The sequence below is a fragment of the Aotus nancymaae genome, unplaced genomic scaffold (assembly GCF_030222135.1).
Source record: "Aotus nancymaae isolate 86718 unplaced genomic scaffold, 86718_ANA_hifiasm-v0.15.2.pri h1tg000007l, whole genome shotgun sequence".
Taxonomy (NCBI): Eukaryota; Metazoa; Chordata; class Mammalia; order Primates; family Aotidae; genus Aotus; species Aotus nancymaae.
The window spans coordinates 14,751,225-14,770,752 of record NW_026988418.1 but is presented as its reverse complement, the minus strand read 5'-3'; the positions used below and the strand labels follow the sequence as shown (position 1 = coordinate 14,770,752).

General features: G+C 37.6%; 1 protein-coding gene across 4 annotated transcripts in view; it reads left to right on the top strand.

Annotated features, from left to right (window-relative positions):
• Positions 1-19,528, top strand: part of EPS15 (epidermal growth factor receptor pathway substrate 15) — a 170,839-nt gene that overhangs the window by 83,087 nt on the left and 68,224 nt on the right. For all 4 annotated transcript variants that reach the window (XM_064372338.1, XM_064372337.1, XM_064372340.1 and 1 more), the window contains exon 13: positions 15,630-15,702. In XM_064372338.1, coding sequence (XP_064228408.1) covers positions 15,630-15,702 — 73 coding nt within the window. The remainder of the gene's footprint in view (positions 1-15,629; positions 15,703-19,528) is intronic.

Sequence of the window (19,528 nt, the reverse complement as noted above, 5' to 3'; positions counted from 1 at the left end):
GAATGACTCAAAATATGTTATAAATATTAGAATATTTCCCAGACTTACTTCCTGCAAAGTTCATGGCAAAATAGAAGCCATGTGTTAAATGTTGAACTAAGGCAAAAACTTTCTGAATAATAGCTTATTTTGAAGACTACAGGAAAGGATTTTAGGCCGGACCTGGTGGCTCGCACCTGTAATCCCAGCACTTTGGGAGACTGCAGCAGGTGGATCACCTGAGGTCAGGAGTTGGAGACCATCTCAACTAAAAATACAAAAATTAGTCAGGTGTGATGGCGCACACCTGTAATCCCAGCTACTTGGGAGGCTGAAACATGAGAACCGCTTGAACCCGGGAGGCAGAGGTTACAGTGAGCTGAGATTGTGCCACCACACTCCAGTTTAGGCAACAGAGTGATACTCTGTCTCAAAAAAAAAAAGAAAGAAAAGGATTTTTATATATAAAAGGTTTTTAAATCCTCACATGAACATTAAGGTTAGTGGGCTGATTTTTTTTTTTTTTTGAGGCAGGGTCTCACTCTGTCACCCAAACTGGAGTGCGTGACACGATCTGACCTCATCTCAACCTCCGCCTCCCAGGCGCAAGTGATTCTCCTGCCTCAGCTTTCCAAGTAGCTGGGATTACAGGCGCACACCACCATGCCCAGCTATTTTTTGTATTTTTAGTAGAGACGGGGTTCCACTATGTTGGCTAGGCTGGTCACGAATTCCTGACCTCAGATGATCCACCCGCCTTGGCCTCCCAAAGTGCTGGGAAGACAGGTGTGAGCCACCGTGCCTGGCCTGATTTTTTTTTTTTTTAAAATATTCTACAGACCTAGGTTTTTTTCCAATTTTAAAAATTGTGGTAAAATACACGTAATAATCTATCATCTTAACCATTTTTAATTGTACAATTTAGTGGTATGAAATATATTCATATGGCTGGGTGTGGTGGCTCATGCCTGTAATCCCAGCACTTTGAGAGGCTGAGATGGGTGGATCACCTGAGGTCACGAGTTTGAGACCAGCCTGGCCAACATGGCAAAACCCTGTCTCTGTTAAAAAAACAAAAATTAGCCATGCATGGTGGTGAGTGCCTGTAATCCCAATTACTCAGGAGGCTGAGGCAGGAAAATAGCTTGAACCTGGAAGGTGGAGGTGGCAGTGAGCTGAGATCATGTCACTGCATTCCAGACTGGGCAACAAGAGCGAGACTCCATCTCAAAAAAAAAAACAAAAACAAAAACAAGAAATATATTCACAGAGTTGTGCAACCATCATCACCATTCATTTTCAAGACTCTTTCATCTTATAAAACTGAAACCTCATAACCATTAAAATAATTCCCCATACTTTACTCCCCCTCATTTTCCCCACCGTTTCCTATAGCAGCCACCATTCTATTATACTTTTTATCTCTATGATTTTGACTACTGTAAGTATCTCATATAAGCAGAATCATGAAATATTTGTCTTTTTATGACTATCTTATTTCACTTAGCATAATATCCTCAAAGTTCATCTGTGTTGTGGCATATGTCAGAATTTCCTTCCTTTTTCAGGCTGAATAATAATTCCATTGTACTTACATGCCACATTTTGTTTATCTGTTCATCTGTTGATGGACATTTGGGTTGCTTCCACATTTTAGCTATTATGAATAATGCTGCTATGAACATGAACGTACAGATAACTTTTCAAGACCCTGCTGTCAGTTCTTATGGAGTATGTATGCAAAAGTGGAATTGCTGAATCATATGGTAATTGCAGACCTTTTTTTGTGTCAGGGATTTCCTTTGAAAATCTGATGAAGGCTGTTATACCCTGCCCACAGAAAAAAAGAACATGTATATCTGTGATACCATTTTGCATTTATTTCAGGTATTTATTAAGTGTCTGAGAACTTAATTATCTGTGGGACACTTAATTATCTGTGGGAAAAAAATTGTCGAGATTTGTTCCATAAAAATAAATTTACTCACTTAAAAGCCAAAAAAAAAAAAAAAAAAACTATCTGTGGATCCATTCTTGAGAGTTGTTGCTGTGAAAGTAAAATGCCTCAGTTAGAGAAGTTCTTGGCAGTGGAAAGGGCAAAACATACTAAAAGATTGCTTCAGTCACTTGGATAATGTGGTGGTGGTAAATTATGCTGAGGCAGGAGTTAATATTTTTAAAGTCATCTACTAGCTTCCATTTCCTTCCTGTCTCTGTCCTTTTAGCAAGAACATCAGGAAGTTAAAGTCACATCCTGTCAGGCCTATTTGTTATCCTGGTCTTGGGCCAGTAAGCAGGATAGATAATTAGAATAATAGTTATCAGGCATTGTACTATGCCTGTTTTATATAAGTTCACTTGTTGAGCTCTTGTAACATCCCTGAAGGGTAAATAACTTTCAGTTTTTCAGATGAAGAAATGAACAAGTCTTCATTTCCAAGAAGCTTTCTCTGATTATCTACCTCAGCTCAGAGAACACTTAGTTTCATTCTCTCTCAGTAGACTCTTGACTCTGTGATGGCACAGGCCAACTCTTCTTACTTCTAATGAGGCAATATAGTGTAGTATTTCAGAGCATGGGCTTTTTAACCAGATTGCCAGATTGCCTGACATGACACGGATATATTTAACTATCTGTACCTCAGTTTCTTTATCTGTAAAATGGGAATATGAATAACCATGTACAATGCTTAACACAGTGCTTATAACATAATAAGTTCTCAATACATGTTAGTATTGATCGTCATCATCCCCAACACCAAGTTCAGCACTTAGAGTACAGGATTTACTCAATAGCTGTTCACTAAATATTGGTTGGAGTAGCTGAATGAACTCTATTTCTCTAGTTGACGAGAGAATGGAACTATGTAGCCAGGTAGCCAGATTCTGTGTTCCTAAATATGTAGACCTCTACTTCAGTCATAAACAAGAACTGATTTTTTTAAATTTCTAAATCCTAGCATATGGTTTGAATTTTTAAAAATTTTATGTTTTTGTTTTTGTTCAGTTCAAATATCACTAGAAACCATTATGTCTGGAGAGTTCATTGCTTATATTATCAAATCTGGAACTCTTTTGCTTATATGATCCAACTTGATGTGTTTGTGACACTCTAAAGATCTGTGACACTGACACTAAAAGGTCTCTTTTGTGACTTTGCCTTAAGAATGGTGTTACTGTTTCAATAATTGAAGCTCTAGGTTATGATGTGCATTTCTTTGGTAGTAAGGAGACAGCCTAATTCATATTCACATAAAGTGTATAGTTCATCATTTAAACTTCTGTTTTGGGAGACTCCTTATTTGAAAACCTCCTTGCTAAAATCTGAACCTGTGCTGTCCGGTATAGTAGCCACTAGCTGTGTGGTGATTGAGCCCTTGAAATATGGCTAGTCCAAATTAAGATGTGTTGTTAGTATAAAATATACTGGATTTCAAAGATTTAGGATGAAAAAATAGAATGTAAAATATCTCGTTAATATTTTTTATCTTTATTACATTTTGAAATATTAAATTAAAATAAATTTCACTCATTTCTTTTTACTTTTTAATGTGTGCCTATTAGATCATTTAAACATTACATAGGCTGGGCATGGTATCTCACGCCTGTAATCCCAGCACTTTGAGAGACCAAGGCAAGCGAATTGCTGAGCCCAGGAATTGAGATCAGCCTGGGCAACAAAGCAAGACCCAGTCTCTATTTAAAAATTAATTAATTAATTAAATACATAATCTGTGTGTCTTTTTTTTAGACCTGTTCTGTTCTGAGTTAGAATTATTATACATTTCATTTGCTTTACTATTTTGTGTCTCTGGTAGCTTGCTAAGGGGCACTTACCTCTTAATACAGCAATAATTTTTGAGATGTATTATAGTCTGTCTTGGGAAAGCAAAAACATCTACCAAGAAATTTCAACTCCTGGAGGATTTAAGAGTCACAGTCTCCACTGACATACTGGAGTCCTGATTGTCATCACTCCTGGTGCTTTATTACAGCTTTCAAAAAGCCAGTAAATGTTGTACTTTTATACTAGTAAACAATGTAATGGTAATAATAATAGCTGAAATTTATTTAGCACTTACTATGTGCCAGGCATTGCTCTGGAGTCTTTCTAGATGTAACATAAATTAATCTTGCCCATCAACTTAATTATCCCTATTTTGTACTTGAGAAAAATAAGGTTTTGTTTTACATTTCTTTTCTGTTAGTTTTTTTAAAATCTTATTTTGTAAGTTTTTTTTTTAATCTCACTTTGTCCTGCTAGATAAGTAGAATAAATTATTATGGATTTGCAAAGTAAATTTGTATTTCTGGCTGGGCATGGTAGCTCACCCCTATAATCCCAGCCCTTTGGGAGGCCGAGGCAGGCAGATCACCTGAGGTCAGGAGTTTGAGACCAGCCTGGCCAATAAGGTGAAACCCCATCTCTACTAAAAATAGAAAAATTAGCCAGGCATGGTGGCGCACACCTGTAATTCCAGCTTCTCTGGAGGTTGAGACAGGAGAATCACTTGAACTTTGGAGGCGGAGTTTGTAGTGAGGCAAGATTGTGCCACTGCAGTCTAGCCTGGGCAACAGAGCAAGACCCTGTCTCAAAAAGAAAAAAGATGTATTCCTCCTCTGAAAAATGAACCGTCTAATTTTGGGTCCTGCCACTAAGGGGATATGCTTTGTCACACCCCAAAGTTTCTGTTTTTTCTGATGCCAGTTAGGCTATCTTTTCATCGACTTATGCCCATAAATATATTCTCTTACTTATTTTTAAAAATAAAATCTATTAAAAACAGCCAGTCTCTCAGAACTAAGTAAGAACATTAGTTATTCCCATAGTGACATCATGGTTTTATAACATTATCTTAAATTTTTATAATTAATGGCTATTAGTTTTCCCCAGCAAACTATAAATAGAGGCCCAACTACAATCTTGTTTGGAATACAGTAGACCTTCAATAAATATTTGTTGAAAGAATGAAATAATACATATCACATAAAGATTATATAATTAAAGCAAGTTTTATTTATCTTTTTTATTTTTATTTTTGAGATAGGGTCCGGCTCTGTTGCCCAGGCTGGAGTGCAGTGGCGTGATCACGGCTCACTTCAGCCTTGACCTCCCAGGCTTAAGCAATCCTCCCACCTTAGCCTCCTGAGTAGCTGAGACTACAGGCACGTTCCACCATACCCAGCTAATTTATTAAAAAAAAAAATGATAGAGACGGGTGTCTTACTTTATTACCCAGCATGATCTCAAACTCCTGGTTCAAGTAGTCCTCCCACTTCAGCCTCCCAAAAGTGTTGGGATTACAGGTGTGAACCACTGTGCCTGGCAAAGGCAACTTTTAGAGTAATTAAAAACTTAAGGTAAAAATAAATGTCTTTGCCCTCAAACTTTAACTTAAACTTTTGTGGACTACGAATTCTTGCTTTTTGGTTTTTTTTGAGACGGAGTCTTGCTCTGTCACCCAGGCAGGAGTGCAGTGACACAATCTTGGCTCACTGCAACCTCCACCTCCCACGTTCATGGATTATCCTACCTCAGTCTCTGGAGTAGCAGGGATTACAGGCATGTGCCACCACGCCCGGCTGATTTTTGTATTTTTAGTAGAGACAGGGTTTCACCATGTTGGCCAGGCTGATCTTTAACTCCTGACCTCAAGTGATCCACCCACCTTGGCCTCCCAAAGTGCTGGGATTAAAAACATGAGCCACTGCAACTGGCCATGAACCATGAATTCTTATCATGAAAGGTCGTATAACTTTAAAATGGTTTGAATTAAAAACAAAGACTTTCTCATCAGCTTTCTATAGTTATTACTGTAATCTAGCTCAAAGCTTCTGACAGTTCCTAAGATAAGCAGAGTCAGGGTGTTTTATTGGCTTTCTAGCAATTGTCATCAGCTTTCTGAGCATTACGAGCCTGTCTCTTCCTCCACAAGCCAGACAAGAAAGAAGAGCTGTGTTGCTAAATAATGTTACTCGGAGTTCAAAGAAGAATGTCTCAGAAACCTCTAAGGGATTCACCATTTCCTGCATATTAAAAGTCTCTTGGCTAGGCACGATGGCTCACGCCTGTAATCCCAACAGTTTGGGAGGCCGAGGCAGGCAGATCACCTGAGGCCAGGAGTTCAAGACCAGCTTGGCCAATAAGGTGAAACCCCATCTCTACTAAAAATACAAAAATTAGCTGGGTGTGGTGGTGCATACCTGTAATCTGAGCTACTCTGGAGGCTGAGGCAGAAGAATCGCTTGAACCCGGGAGGTTCAAGCAGTGAGCCGAGATCGCACCACAGTCTGGGCTTCAGCGCAAGACTTTGTGTCAAAAAAAAAAAAAAAAAGAAACAACAACAGTAAAAGCCTGTCTTTACCTAGTACAGAAGTTATTTTATAATCTTATTCTGATCTATCATTTCAGCATTAACCACACATGAACCCTCCATCTTAGGTAAGTTAGTGTGTCTAGAATTTTCTCATCTCTCTACTTTCTTTTTCATTAATATTTTATTGTCATAAAATATATATAACATAAAATTTACCACTTTAAAATTTTAACCACTTTAAGTGTACAATTAATGACACTGAATTGTACACATAAAGTGGTTACAAATTTTTTTAAGTGGTAAATTTTAATTTTTAAATTTTATTTTTAGTAGAGACAGGGTTTCAGTGTGTTGGCTAGGATGGTCTCAATCTCCTGACCTCGTGATCCATCCCCCTCAGCCTCCCAAAGTGCTAGGATTACAGGCGTGAGCCACTGCGCCCAGCTGGGAATTTAAAAATTTTTAAATGTACTTAATCTCATTAAATACATTCACAGTAATTGTGCAGCCATCACTGTTATAAATCTCCAAAACTTGGTATCATCTTAAACTGAACAATCTAATTGGAATTGATACCAACTTACTTCAGTCCCATACATAACTGTGCTCCTGGCCAGGTGTGGTGGCTCACACCTGTAATCCCAGCAATTTGGGAAGCCAAGGTGGGAGGATTGCTTGAGGTCAGGGCGACATAGTGAGACCTTGTCTCTATAAAAAATAAAATTAGCTGCCTGTGGTGGTGCACACCTGTAGTCATAGCTACTGGAAAGGCTGAGGCAGGAGGACTGCCTGAGGCCAGGAGTTCAAAGCTGTCATGAGCTATGATCACACCAATGCACTCTAACCTGGGAAACAGAGAGACTGTCTTTAAAGACACAAACGAAAGTCTGCTCCTATACAGCTCCATTCTCTGCAACACCCACCCCCGCCACTTTTTTTTTTTTTTTTTTTGAGATGGCGTCTCACTCTGACATCCAGCTGGAGTGCAGGGGTGGGATCTTCGCTCACTGCAACCTATGCCTCCTAGGCACAGTGATTCTCCTACCTCAGCCTCCCACGTAGCTGGGGCTACAAGCACCTGCCACCACACCCAGCTAATTTTTGTATTTTTGTTAGAAATGGGGTTTCACCATGTTGGCCAGGCTAGTCTCGAACTCCGAACCTCAGATGATCCACCCAACTCAGCCTCCCAAAGTGCTGGGATTACAGGAGTGAGCCACCACACCTGGCCCATTCTCCCCCGGTTATATTATTGATGTCACAAACTGTATCCTTATACATTATATATCTACTAACATTCTTTTTTTTTTTTTTTTTTTTTTTTTTTTGAGATGGAGTTTTGCTCTTGTTGCCCAGACTGGAGTGCAATGGTGCAATCTTGGCTCACTACAACCTCTGCCTCCCGAGTTCAAGCAGTTCTCCTGCCTCAGCCTCCCAGGTAGCTGGGATTACAGGCATGTGCCACCACGACCGGCTAATTTTTTATATTTTTAATAGAGACGGGGTTTCTCTGTGTTGATCAGGCTGGTCTCAAACTCCTGACCTTGTGATCCACCCGCCTCAGCCTCCCAAAGTGCTGGGATTACAGGCGTAAGCCACCTCATCTGGCCATCTAACAGATTCATAAATTCTTTTTTATTCATTTGTCACTTAAATTCTATAGAAAGTATAAAGTGGAGTTGTAAACCAAAATTACAGTAATACTGGTTTTTATATTTGCCCATGTATTTACCTTTACTGGAGATCTTTTTATCTTCATATGGCTTTCAGTTACTATCTAGCATCCTTTCATTTCAACCTGAAGGATTCCCTTTAGCATTTCTTATAGGGAAGATCTAGAAGTAATGAACTCCCTCAGCCTTTGTTTGTCTGGGAATATTTTAATTTCTCCCTCATTTTCTGAAGTACAGTTTTGTTGGGTATAGAATTCTCAGTTGACAGGTTTTTTTTCTTCCAGCATTTTAAATGTATCATTTCATTGCTTTCTGACCTTCAAGTTTCTGCTGAGAAATCCATTGATATTCTTATTAAGGATTGATTATATATCACAAATTGACAAGTTGCTTTTCTTCTTGCTTGCTGTTTTCAGGATTCTTTTAACAGTTTGATTATAATGTGTCAGTGTGAGTCTCTTTGTGTTTGTCCTACTTGGAGTTCATTGAGCTTTCTAGATTTGTAGATGCAGATCTTTTATCAAACTTGAGGAGTTTTCTTCTTAGTTTCTTCTTAGTCTACTTCTTACTGCTGTTTTGCCAACATCTTCTGTGGGTTTTTTTTTTCGTTTTTTGGAGACGGAGTCTTGCTCTTTCGCCAGGCTGAAATGCAGTGGCACAATCTCAGCTCACTGCAACCTCTGACTCCCTGGTTCAAGTGATTCTCCTGCTTCAGCCTCCTGAGTAGCTCAGATTATAGGCATACGCCACCACACCCAGCTAATTTTTGTATTTTTAGCAGAGATGGGGTTTCATCATGTCAGCCAGGATGGTCACTATCTCCTGACCTTGTGATCCACCCACCTCAGCCTCCCAAAGTGCTGGGATTACAGGCATGAGCCACCATGCCTAGCCTCTGTGTTTTCTTATATGAGCTCTATCTCTAGTTGAAATGCCATTTTCTTACCTGACGTCTACTCTTTCTTTCAATGCTTCCTTGAAGTCTCTCACTCTTTCACACAGTATTCTCAGACTGGAGTAATTTATATTGATAAACATGACATTATTATCTACACACCTCACTTAGCAATTGATCGTCCTGCCTTCAGTGATACCAAGGAGGCCTTTTCTAACCTTCTTCAGGGAGAGTCAAGTTCCTATTCTCTGTATTCCCATAGCACTCTTACCTGTCTCACAGTGCTTACCTGTTGTAGCAGCTAGTATACTGCATTGTAATTACCTCTTTATGTTCATCTTCCTAACCCCTCACACCAGGTGTGTGTTCACATACACTAAATTAAAAGCTTCTTAATGGCAGGTGCCTATCTCACTGGTTTTATGTATCCCTAAAGTATAGCACAGTGACAAGTATGTAATAGGATTCAATATATGCTTGTTGAGTCAGTAGATAAGTTACATAATGTTATATTCGGTTTTATTGTGTATTTTCTCTTTTGCTCTTCATAGCAGTCCCATATATGGTTTGTAAAGTAGATATTCATTTTATAGATGCAGAAACTAGAACTTATAAAGAGTTTGTTGGTGTTTATTCAGCATATATATAAACCAGATGTGTTGGCATAAATTATATAACTCTGTGTGCAATTGTGAGATACAGGTTTTATTACCCCTCTTTGAAGAGAAGAAAATGGAGGCTTAAAAAATATGAAATGACATACCTAACTGGAGCTGGTTCAGGCAAAAAGAAGAATTTGATGACCCCATATAATTGGAAGAGTAAAGGTATAGGCGGGTGGGGAGGAGGGTTAGAAAGAGAACAAATAGGATATGTATATAGGTGTATGTATGTAGAGAGAGAGGGAGACAATGAGATTTATTTTAAGAAATTTTTAAGATTATGGGAGCTGGCAAGTCTGACGTCTGTAGGACAGGCTGGCAGGCTGGAGACCCAGTGAAGAGTTGATGTTGCCTCTCAAGTTTAAAGGCAGTCTGAGATAGAATTCCTTATTCTTTGGGGAACCTTGTCTTTCTCTTAATGCCTTCAAGTGATTGGATGTTGTCCACCTCCATTATTGAGGATAATTTGCTTTACTCAGATATACCGAGTTAAGTGTTGATCTCACGTAAAACATACCTTCACGTTAACATCTAGGGTCATGTTTGTCCAAATATCTGGGTACTATGGCCTAGCCAAATTAACCCATAAAATTAAGTGTGACAGGAGCCAGGGCTTACTACCTAGAATGCTAGCTTCTGTAATTTGTTATTATTATTGATAGTAGATATGGTAGTGGTAATAATACTTTATCAGTTCCAAATAAAGGCATCCTAGATAAAGATTCTGACTGCTTTGGCATTGGTTACAGGCTCATTCTTGAATTAATCTCTGTGATTGTGTGGTAGGGTACTTTGACTGATTAAGCTTCAACCAGGAGCCAATTTCTGGCCAGTCGTTGCTCACAGAGGTGGCATCTTCTGTTTGAACTATATGAGTAGAAAGACATTAGAAGAGGCAGAAAGGAGAACAATTTCCTAAAAGGATTGCTGAATTCTAGAAGGAGAGAGGGTCGGCCAGAACACATAGCTGTTACTACAGTGATATAAGGTGACTTATGATAGAGTTAATATTTTAGTATTTTGGAGACTACTTTTCTCCAAATCTAATGGTTTCAAAACCATATAGTGAGTTTCTAAAAGTAGAGAGTAGATTATTTTGAATGATATTCAGATAAGATTTTGGGGGCAGAAATTTTAGTGCTGACATTATTTATTCTATAACTACAGCAGATCAATGTTTTCTAATCTTTATTATTACTATTTTTTATTATTATTTTTAAAGACAAGGTTTCACCGTGTTGGCCAGGCTGATCCTGAACTCCCGACCTCAGGTGATCTACCTGCTGTGGCCTCCCAAAGTGCTGAGATTACAGATGTGAGCCAATGTACCCAGCCTCTCACCTTTTTTATAACTCATACTTCTTTTTAACAAATTTAAAAACTACTTTCACCATTATTTAAAATTTTAAGTAATGTTAATATTTAGGCTCAATATTAATTACTTGACATCTTACATATTTTGCCTTGCAAATCCTGAGATGATAGAGATGTTAGCATCCACATATGAAAAATAAGACAAGGGCTTTGAAAGGTTAAGTGACCTAATCAAAGTGAGAACAACTGTTTCTCAGAAGAGCTAGATTAGAATCCAGGTCTCTAGTTTTTTGTTCTATTTTTTTGCTCTCTGTAAGACCCAGATGCCTTACTCAAGACTATCTAATGAGAATAGCATGCTTTTCTCCGTTTGCCTGTGAGACAGATTGGCAGTTAAGCTACTTAAGCTACCATTTTTTTTTTTTTTTTTTTTTTTTTTGAGACGGAGTTTCGCTCTTGTTACCCAGGCTGGAGTGCAATGGCGCGATCTCGGCTCACCGCAACCTCCGCCTCCTGGGTTCAGGCAATTCTCCTGCCTCAGCCTCCTGAGTAGCTGGGATTACAGGCACGCGCCACCATGCCCAGCTAATTTTTTTTTTTGTATTAGTAGAGACGGGGTTTCACCATGTTGGCCAGGATGGTCTCGATCTCTTGACCTCGTGATCCACCCGCCTCGGCCTCCCAAAGTGCTGGGATTACAGGCTTGAGCCACCGCGCCCGGCCTAAGCTACCATTTTTATGGTTAAATGTGCTCCAAGTGAATTTTTATAACTAAGTTTCAGAATTGAAAAATACAGCTTTTGAGTTTTCACAACTTTCTAGTTTCTAATGATTTTTTAGTTTTTAATGTTTTCTCATTACAAAATAGTAGATGCTTATGTTTAGGGAAAAAAAAGATATAAAACTGTGTATCTGGGAAGGACTTTGAAGATGATTTAATCTTGTATTTGATAATATTAGAATTGCATCAAAAACTAAGACGGCTTACTTCCTACTCCTAGTACATAGAGTCTAGGAAAATGGAAGTGGATTGCATAGACTCAAGGTCCCTCAGCCTAACTGTCCTTGTGAATAACTTTTGACCATTTCATATTAGATTTATGTATTTATCATTAGGCTTCTGAAAGCCTAACTTGTGATTTGCCTTCCTTGATGGTTCAGAGTCACTTCTTCATGGAATCAGAACTGTGAGCCTTTGGAATACCAGGGAGCTTTATTCCTTGCTTGTTCTTTATAGCTTTGGTACTTGTGGATTCTTCAGGATGTGCAAGCATCTTGAGAATGAAAAGAACGAGAAAGATAGCCTAAAATAGAGAATGAGTAGGATCATTTCATTTCCCTTTTCTGGAAATTACTAAGGTGAAGGCAGTAGCTTTTCCTGTCATGACATCCAAGATGAGGATGAGTGGTGGTTTGGGCAAAAATGCTCACACACCTTTTTTTTTTTTTTTTTTTTTTTGAGTCTCACTCTGTTGCCTAGGCTGGAGTGCAGTGGCGCCATCTCTGCTCACTGCAGCCTCTGCCTTCTGAATTCAAGTGATCCTCCACCTCAGCCTCCCCAGTAGCTGGAACTACAAGTGTCCACCACCACACCCAGATAATTTTTGTATTTTTAGTAGAGACAGGGTTTTACCAAGTTGGTCTCGAACTCCTGACCTCAAGTGATCATCCACCTTGGCCTCCCACAGTGCTGGAATTACAGGTGTGAGCTACCACACCCAGCCTCACACACCTATTTTTGAAATAATGTCTTATATCTGTCTTATCCACCTATATTGGTGGGCTCCTTGAGAAGTTGCATATTAACATTACTTTTTATTGTGGCACAGATCCTTAAAGGGAAGGGTTTTTAAATTACTAGTGTTAAAAATAATGCTTGTATTATGTGTCCATCACCTGTAGAAAAATATACATGTTCAAAACTGGGGAGAAAGTAAGAAATATGGTCAGGCATCCTAAGTGCACCTAATATATGGTTAGATATTTTTATTTGCCTGAAATGAGAAGAATAGTTATAAAGGTTCAGTGTCATTACAAGACAACAGAATAACAACTGAGCATCTCTGAAACTATAAACTAGGTCAGTGAGAAAATTATTTGATTTTTAGTCTGATTTACAGGACAGGTTTTCAGTCATAATTTTTTTTAATAGAAAGTGGTATAATCAAACATTTAAATTTTTAAAATTTTCTGTTTAGTACTATGTATTATACCACTTGGTTGTGATAATAAAAGGAATATTATAAGACCAGAGTTTTGTTAGATAAACATGAATCAAAAGTTAAATTTAATTGGCTGGGCACGGTGGCTCACGCCTGTAATCCCAGCACTCTGGGAGGCTGAGGGGGGTGGATCACAAGGTCAGGAGATTGAGACCATCCTGGCTAACATGGTGAAACCCTGTCTACTAAAAATACAAAAATTAACCGAGTGTGATGGTGTGCGCCTGTGATCTCTCGACTGAGGCAGGAGAATCACTTGAACCTGGGAGATGGAGGTTGCAGTGAGCCGAGATCGCACCACTGCACTCCAGCCTGGTGACAGAGTGAGACACCATCTCCAAATAAAAAAAAAAAAAAAGGAAAATTTAATTGATCTTCATACTAAGAGGAATTAATGCCTAAAGATCTCTAGGTTTTTTTTAGTTGGAAATGATCTTCAGGATATGTTTAGAGATAACATCATCCTTTCCTTCCCTTCCGCTTCTTCCCCCATGGACCCCAAATTATTAAGTGAAATGTGTACTCCTCAAGCTTCCTCCATTTTACCGAAACATAAGACTGTGCTGTTTAGAGCTGAATCCTTTGTAATCTGTTTTGGATTTTCACCAAGTGAGTTTCCTTCCTTTGCTCTCCCATCCTTCTGTCTTGGCTACTTTGAGTCAGCTCACTGCCTTCTTGTAGCCCTGTTTTCCTGCTTGCACACTTGATCTGAGCAGACACTGTCAGTGACAGCAGTTAGCAGTAGAGCAGAAAGAATTCAGTACAAACGTGTGCACTGCTGATCTGTGACACTGTAATGTTTTCTATTTTTGTTATTATCTACTTTCAAAAACCAGGAGCTGAGTTGATACTGACCTTGTGTGGAATGCCTCTGAGAATTTGGGATGGGGGAGGGTGCTAGATTTTCATGTGACTTATCTCTAACATGCTGCAGCAAGACTGAAAACATTCATCTGCTCACATAAGGAGGAAAGAAAATTTCCAAGATTGAGCTTGCAGAATTTGTTGGGTATTTTCAGATTTATTTCCCTCGTGTTTTTCTGTTTCTTGAATTTGCTTAATTTGATATAAGGGTTGGAAGTGGGGGATGGCCTTTGCATAATAAATAGGTTGAGATATGGAAGGATCGGGCTGCAACAATGATTCACATGGTAAGAGACTGTTTAAAATCTCCACGACATCGAGACCCACATTGCAACCCATCTGACAAATGGTTAGTGAGTTTCTTGGCCATCTCAAATGTTTAAAAGTAACAGTGTACAAATAGCTTTATTTGTATACTTTCTTCCATACACATCTTAAGAACATTGTGCCTACATATCCAAAACAGTTGATTTTTGTCTACATTTAAAATCTCACCTGAAAAAAGGGTGAGAAATATAAATGAAGCATGCAGTTGTCCCTTAAGTACCTGCTTTGGTATAATTTTCTTACTTTCCTTTATGCTGGAGCTAAATGGAGCCTGAGCTTAAATTTTGGGTTATGTCTGAGATGGAAACTGAAATGTAGTCTTGAATCTCAAAGGAGAAACTTGGCTATTCCAATCTGGAGGACTTGTTAAATGCTGTCTTCCCTTCTCCATGTTGCCATCTTTTACTTTTCCTCCAACCCCAGAAATGTACCACTGCAGAATTCTTTGGGCTTTTTCTCTGATTTTGTAGAAAAGAAAGTGAAGGGAGGTAGAGGTGTGTGTATGTGTGTGTGCGCGCACACGCGTGCATGTGATTTCTGTACAAATATAAATGGGCAGTTAAATTTGTTACATCAAAAGAAACAGCTTTATTTTGCAATTCTGAATCTAAGGTTCCTTGGGATTCATTCATAGCAACTTAGGTCTGATTAAAGCATACAAGAATTTAGGTAACGATGTTTCAAAGTAAAAGTGAAGCCCAGCATGTTTGATTTAAAGAGTAGAAGAGATAAATGCTGATGTAGTTCTTTTTTTTACTTTACATATATTGTTTTGTATATTTGATCAATTGAATTTGATATGTGGTCCTAAAATAGCTTTTTTGAGATGTTGTATTTGATAGAGCAAATTGCCTGTATATTTCCATTTTCTCTGTTGTTTCATTCTAAAATTGATGCACACCAGTGATTTAAGAGGAAATTAACACTTCAGTAAATGTCTTTTTCCTTAATATTGTTGACTGTTTCTATTAGCCATTTTCATTTAATTTGACAGTGATACCAAAGGGTTAACCTTACAGAGCTGATGCAACCCCTCCTTTTCTTCACCAGCAATTTTCATTGGACACTATTTCCATAGCAACAGTGACATCAGTGAAACCTGAGTGTTTCATTGATTATTTTTCTCCTCTTCCTTTTTTAATCTATTCTCTTTTCACCACATTTTAGTGAGAAAGCAATTTTTTTTTTACAAATGGAGCTTATATTGATTTTTATTCCATAAATGATTAAAAGAGGGTAGAAAAATCTGCCCTTCATTTAAAAATTGAATGTTTCACTATGTATTTAAAAAGCGATTCAGGATTAGGAGGATGGATAACCATACCAGCTGTAGCTGATGTTCTAAAATATTCTTGCATTGTTTGCTGGTCTTCTAGGGAAAAGAATAATGTGGAACAGGACCTTAAGGAGAAAGAAGATACTATTAAACAGAGGACAAGCGAGGTTCAGGTAAGTGAACCATAAAATTTAGTGTTCCATTTCTGATTTAGGACTATTCATTTTAAATGTATATGGTTATTTACTATTTGCTGGGTGTAGTATTAGGTCAAGGAATACCTAATGTTTATATGATATAAATGTTTATCTTTTGCAAGATGATTGTTCCTTGTTTGGAATTCTGGCCTGCAAAGATTATACTGCAATGAGAAAGCAGTATTTTTCAGCATAGATTTCTGGTTTTGAAAGTATTTTTTAAATAGTACTCACCTGCATATTACATCACTAAAGGTGTAAGTTTGCATGCCTTCCAATGTTAATATTATTGCTTCGGTAAAATTAGAGTGAGACTATCATCTCATCATCATCATCAGAAACCAAAGTGCTTTTTCATGCATGTGAGATTTTTGTTAGCTAGGAGACCTAGAATGTTAAAGGACTGTTTCTCATAATACTGGTAGGGTGGGAGATGATATAGAACAATTTAAAATAGTATTTTATGAGTAGCTTAGTAACCAGCATATCTTAAACTTTGACATAAGGAGTTTTAATTTATTTGCATTAGGTGTTGTGTTAAATAGTTTCATTTTACAAAGAGAAAAGATGATAAAACCTCAGTTTCTGTTTGGGAAATGTTAAAAATAAGGGGGTGGCAGTGTTTCTAACATTAGAAATAGAGAAAACTGAGGAGTGCTTCGCTTAGAGCAGTAAGCAGTGCATGTGGCCATATTATTCAGGTACTGTTTCCTTAATGCTGCAACTGGCACATAGAGGAGATTAGGTATAGAAGCACTGGTAGCAATTGCTAGTAAGAACTCTTGGATGGGCATTTCTTAATGTGTTGCTTGTATGTTGGATTTTCCTGCGTTTCCTAATTTTTTTAAATAGGTAAAAACTCTAAATTGTTAGGTCCATTGTTTTGTTTTGATGCAGGACATTCATTAGGATTGTCTGTCTGGTGGACTATGCTAGCTGGGGTGGGGAGAATGATTTGCTGAAGAATTGAAGAAGCCAGAGAGACTTCTTGTTGGAAGTTAATTCTCTGATTGGGTGACTACATTTATTATATTTACTTGAATTTTCCTAAAGTCAATGCAAGTTAAGAGTTCATCATCAATATAATTCTCTTTCTGGCAGTGAGGTTAGGTGGGCATAAAAGGGTAAGTTATCTGAATTACATTACTTCGTGCAGTTTTTGAGCTTCCTAGGAAATGCAAAAGAGCTACACATTTTAAGCAGTTATTACTAAAAATAGTTTTTAAATGGAAGATAAAATAATCTACAAATGTTTTTATAATTCAGAGAAATAGATGTAGCTACTGATACAATCTTGAACAGCTTCTAAATTTAGCCAGTTACTGCTTTAAAGTACATAGGTTCTTGTGATAGGCAATATTTTGTTGAGTACATCTACCTGTTGACTTTTCCCTACTGCATTTTTTGAGGATGTGAATTTAAATACACATTTAAATTTAGAAGAGTGCTAAAAATTTACATTGTTTCCTTCAGTTTTAAATAGGCTATCCTTAAATATTTGCTTTCTTATAACTGTAGAAGTTTTGTTGTCTGTCAGAATTTCTCCGTGATTTGCTTGTCCTTACTTAGTGGCAATGGTAAGGTGTATGTTTAACCTGAAGTTTTGCAAAATCCAAAATGTGTGATTGGCACAGGAAGTCCAAATGGTTCGATTTTTCTGAAAAGAGTTCTCTAAATAAGGCATCTTGGGCCATGGTAAGTAAAGACCAAGTAGTAATCATTGAAAACAAATTCATTGACAAATTAGTGGATTAATTAAAGATTTGGGTCAGTAGATTCATTTTTTATTCCATCCCACTACAGGTATCTTTGTTATGCATGGTAATGAGGCACTAGACTAAGAATGATGTGGATAATTGACATCTACAAGTAATTAAAACTCTTCATATTAGTGATCATTTTCAATTTTCTGAAGTACAACTTATCATAAGTGGTAATAAGTAGATTTCATTTCCTATTTTGAGGTAACTGATTTACTCATTGGTACTGAGGTGTAGACTGGAAATAATATGGATAAAGTCTATAAATAACTCCAACTCTAAATACTTACTTTCTACTTTCCCTGGCAAAAGGCAACTTACTGGAGCTATTAATAAATAACAGAATCAAAGAGAGTATATTTCACTGCTTCTTTGTGACCCCACTTTCTAATGGTGGTGCTAATGAGAAATGTCAAGATGAAGACAACAGGGAGGAGAAGTAAGGGAATTTTGACCTATCAATATCTGCCACACTTGGCTTTTTGATTGTTCTTGCTTTTCTCCATACTAATAAAGTCACAAACTGTGATAATATCAGCTCATATCTCAAACACAAAAATCAAATGTTTAAAGCCAAAAGCTTTACATTTTATTTTGTGTTTATGTAGTGTAATTCAGATAGAGTAGAAAATCTTCTATGTAATTAATTTATGAATTTTTGTTTCCTGTCTGTATTTCTGTGAATTACTGCCTTGAAAACTTTTAGTTCAGGATTTTTACTTGAAGATGACTTCAAATTTTATTTCATGATATGATCACTGTTAGTTTGTATGAGATAATACTACCAGTTTATCAGGTTCTGTGGACAAATTAGGCCCAAAGTGATCCAATTACAAGGGGGAAACGTTGTAAAAAGCCATTTTATCTCAAATGTCTAAGGTTTGGTGGGTTTTTTGTTTTTGTTTTTCATAAGGGGAGGAGGTAGACTCACATTCTTTCCTACCTTAAAGAATTGCCCATGTATGATCTTATTAAAAATTTTTTTCTTCTGACTAGTCAACAAATATTTTAGAGATTCACTCTCATATGTCTGCTTTCTACAGTTTTGAATAGAGGTTTATAGCAACAATTTGGTATCAGACAAACTTGAATTCAGTTTCTAGCTCTGCCACTTCCTAGGTTTGTGATCTTAAGTAAGTAATTTAACCATTCTACACTTCAGTTTCATCTTCTGTAACATGGGATAATAAAAATAACAAACAAGAGTTGATGTAAGAATAAAATGAGATAATGTACTAAAGTGCCTCACAGAGTGATTAGCACCTGGTAAGTGTTCAGTAAATGTTCTTATTAGCTTTTTTATTCCTCACCCTACAATCATCTCTTTATTACCTTCTCTTGATCTTTAGGCTCTTTCTTCTCTGATATCCATCATCACATAGGCCTATTGGACATAGGACCTCTCCAATTTGAAAATACCCCTTTCTTAGCTATTGGTGCCACTTTATCAACTTATTTTTCTCTACTTTTATTGCTTTGTGTGGCCATTTTTTCCCCTTCCAATATTTTTAGCAACCCTGTACAGTCTGTAGCTTACTCATACCACACCGTGCATTTTCTCCCCAGGGCCAAGAATAATCTTAAGGCCAAATCCGTTGGTCCTTCTTGTATTGGATATCACTTTCTTGGGTTGTATTCTCCTAGATACCCTCCTACCTCTCTGAACCTTTGCTTCCATTGCTTTTGCCAGGGACAGATGGACAGACAGATTCTGTGTGTGCTTGTGTGTGTCCTTTCCTTCCTTCTCCATACCCATGTCATCCATATGCTGATAACACCCAAGTGTTTATCAAACTCTCAACTCTCCTGAGTGCCAGTCCCACATCTCCAGTTAACCATTTTGATACTTATTATTTGAAAATCGGTATGTCTAAAATGAATCTTATCTTATTGAAGAAACTTGGCTTCTAGTTTGAACTTTCCTATTTTTCTTTCTCACTACTGCCACTCGTATCATTTCATATCTAAAATCTTTAAGTCATATCAGAAGTGCTCACCCTGTTCACTCTTGCTTTTCCTCCTAAACCAACTTAGTATCATGA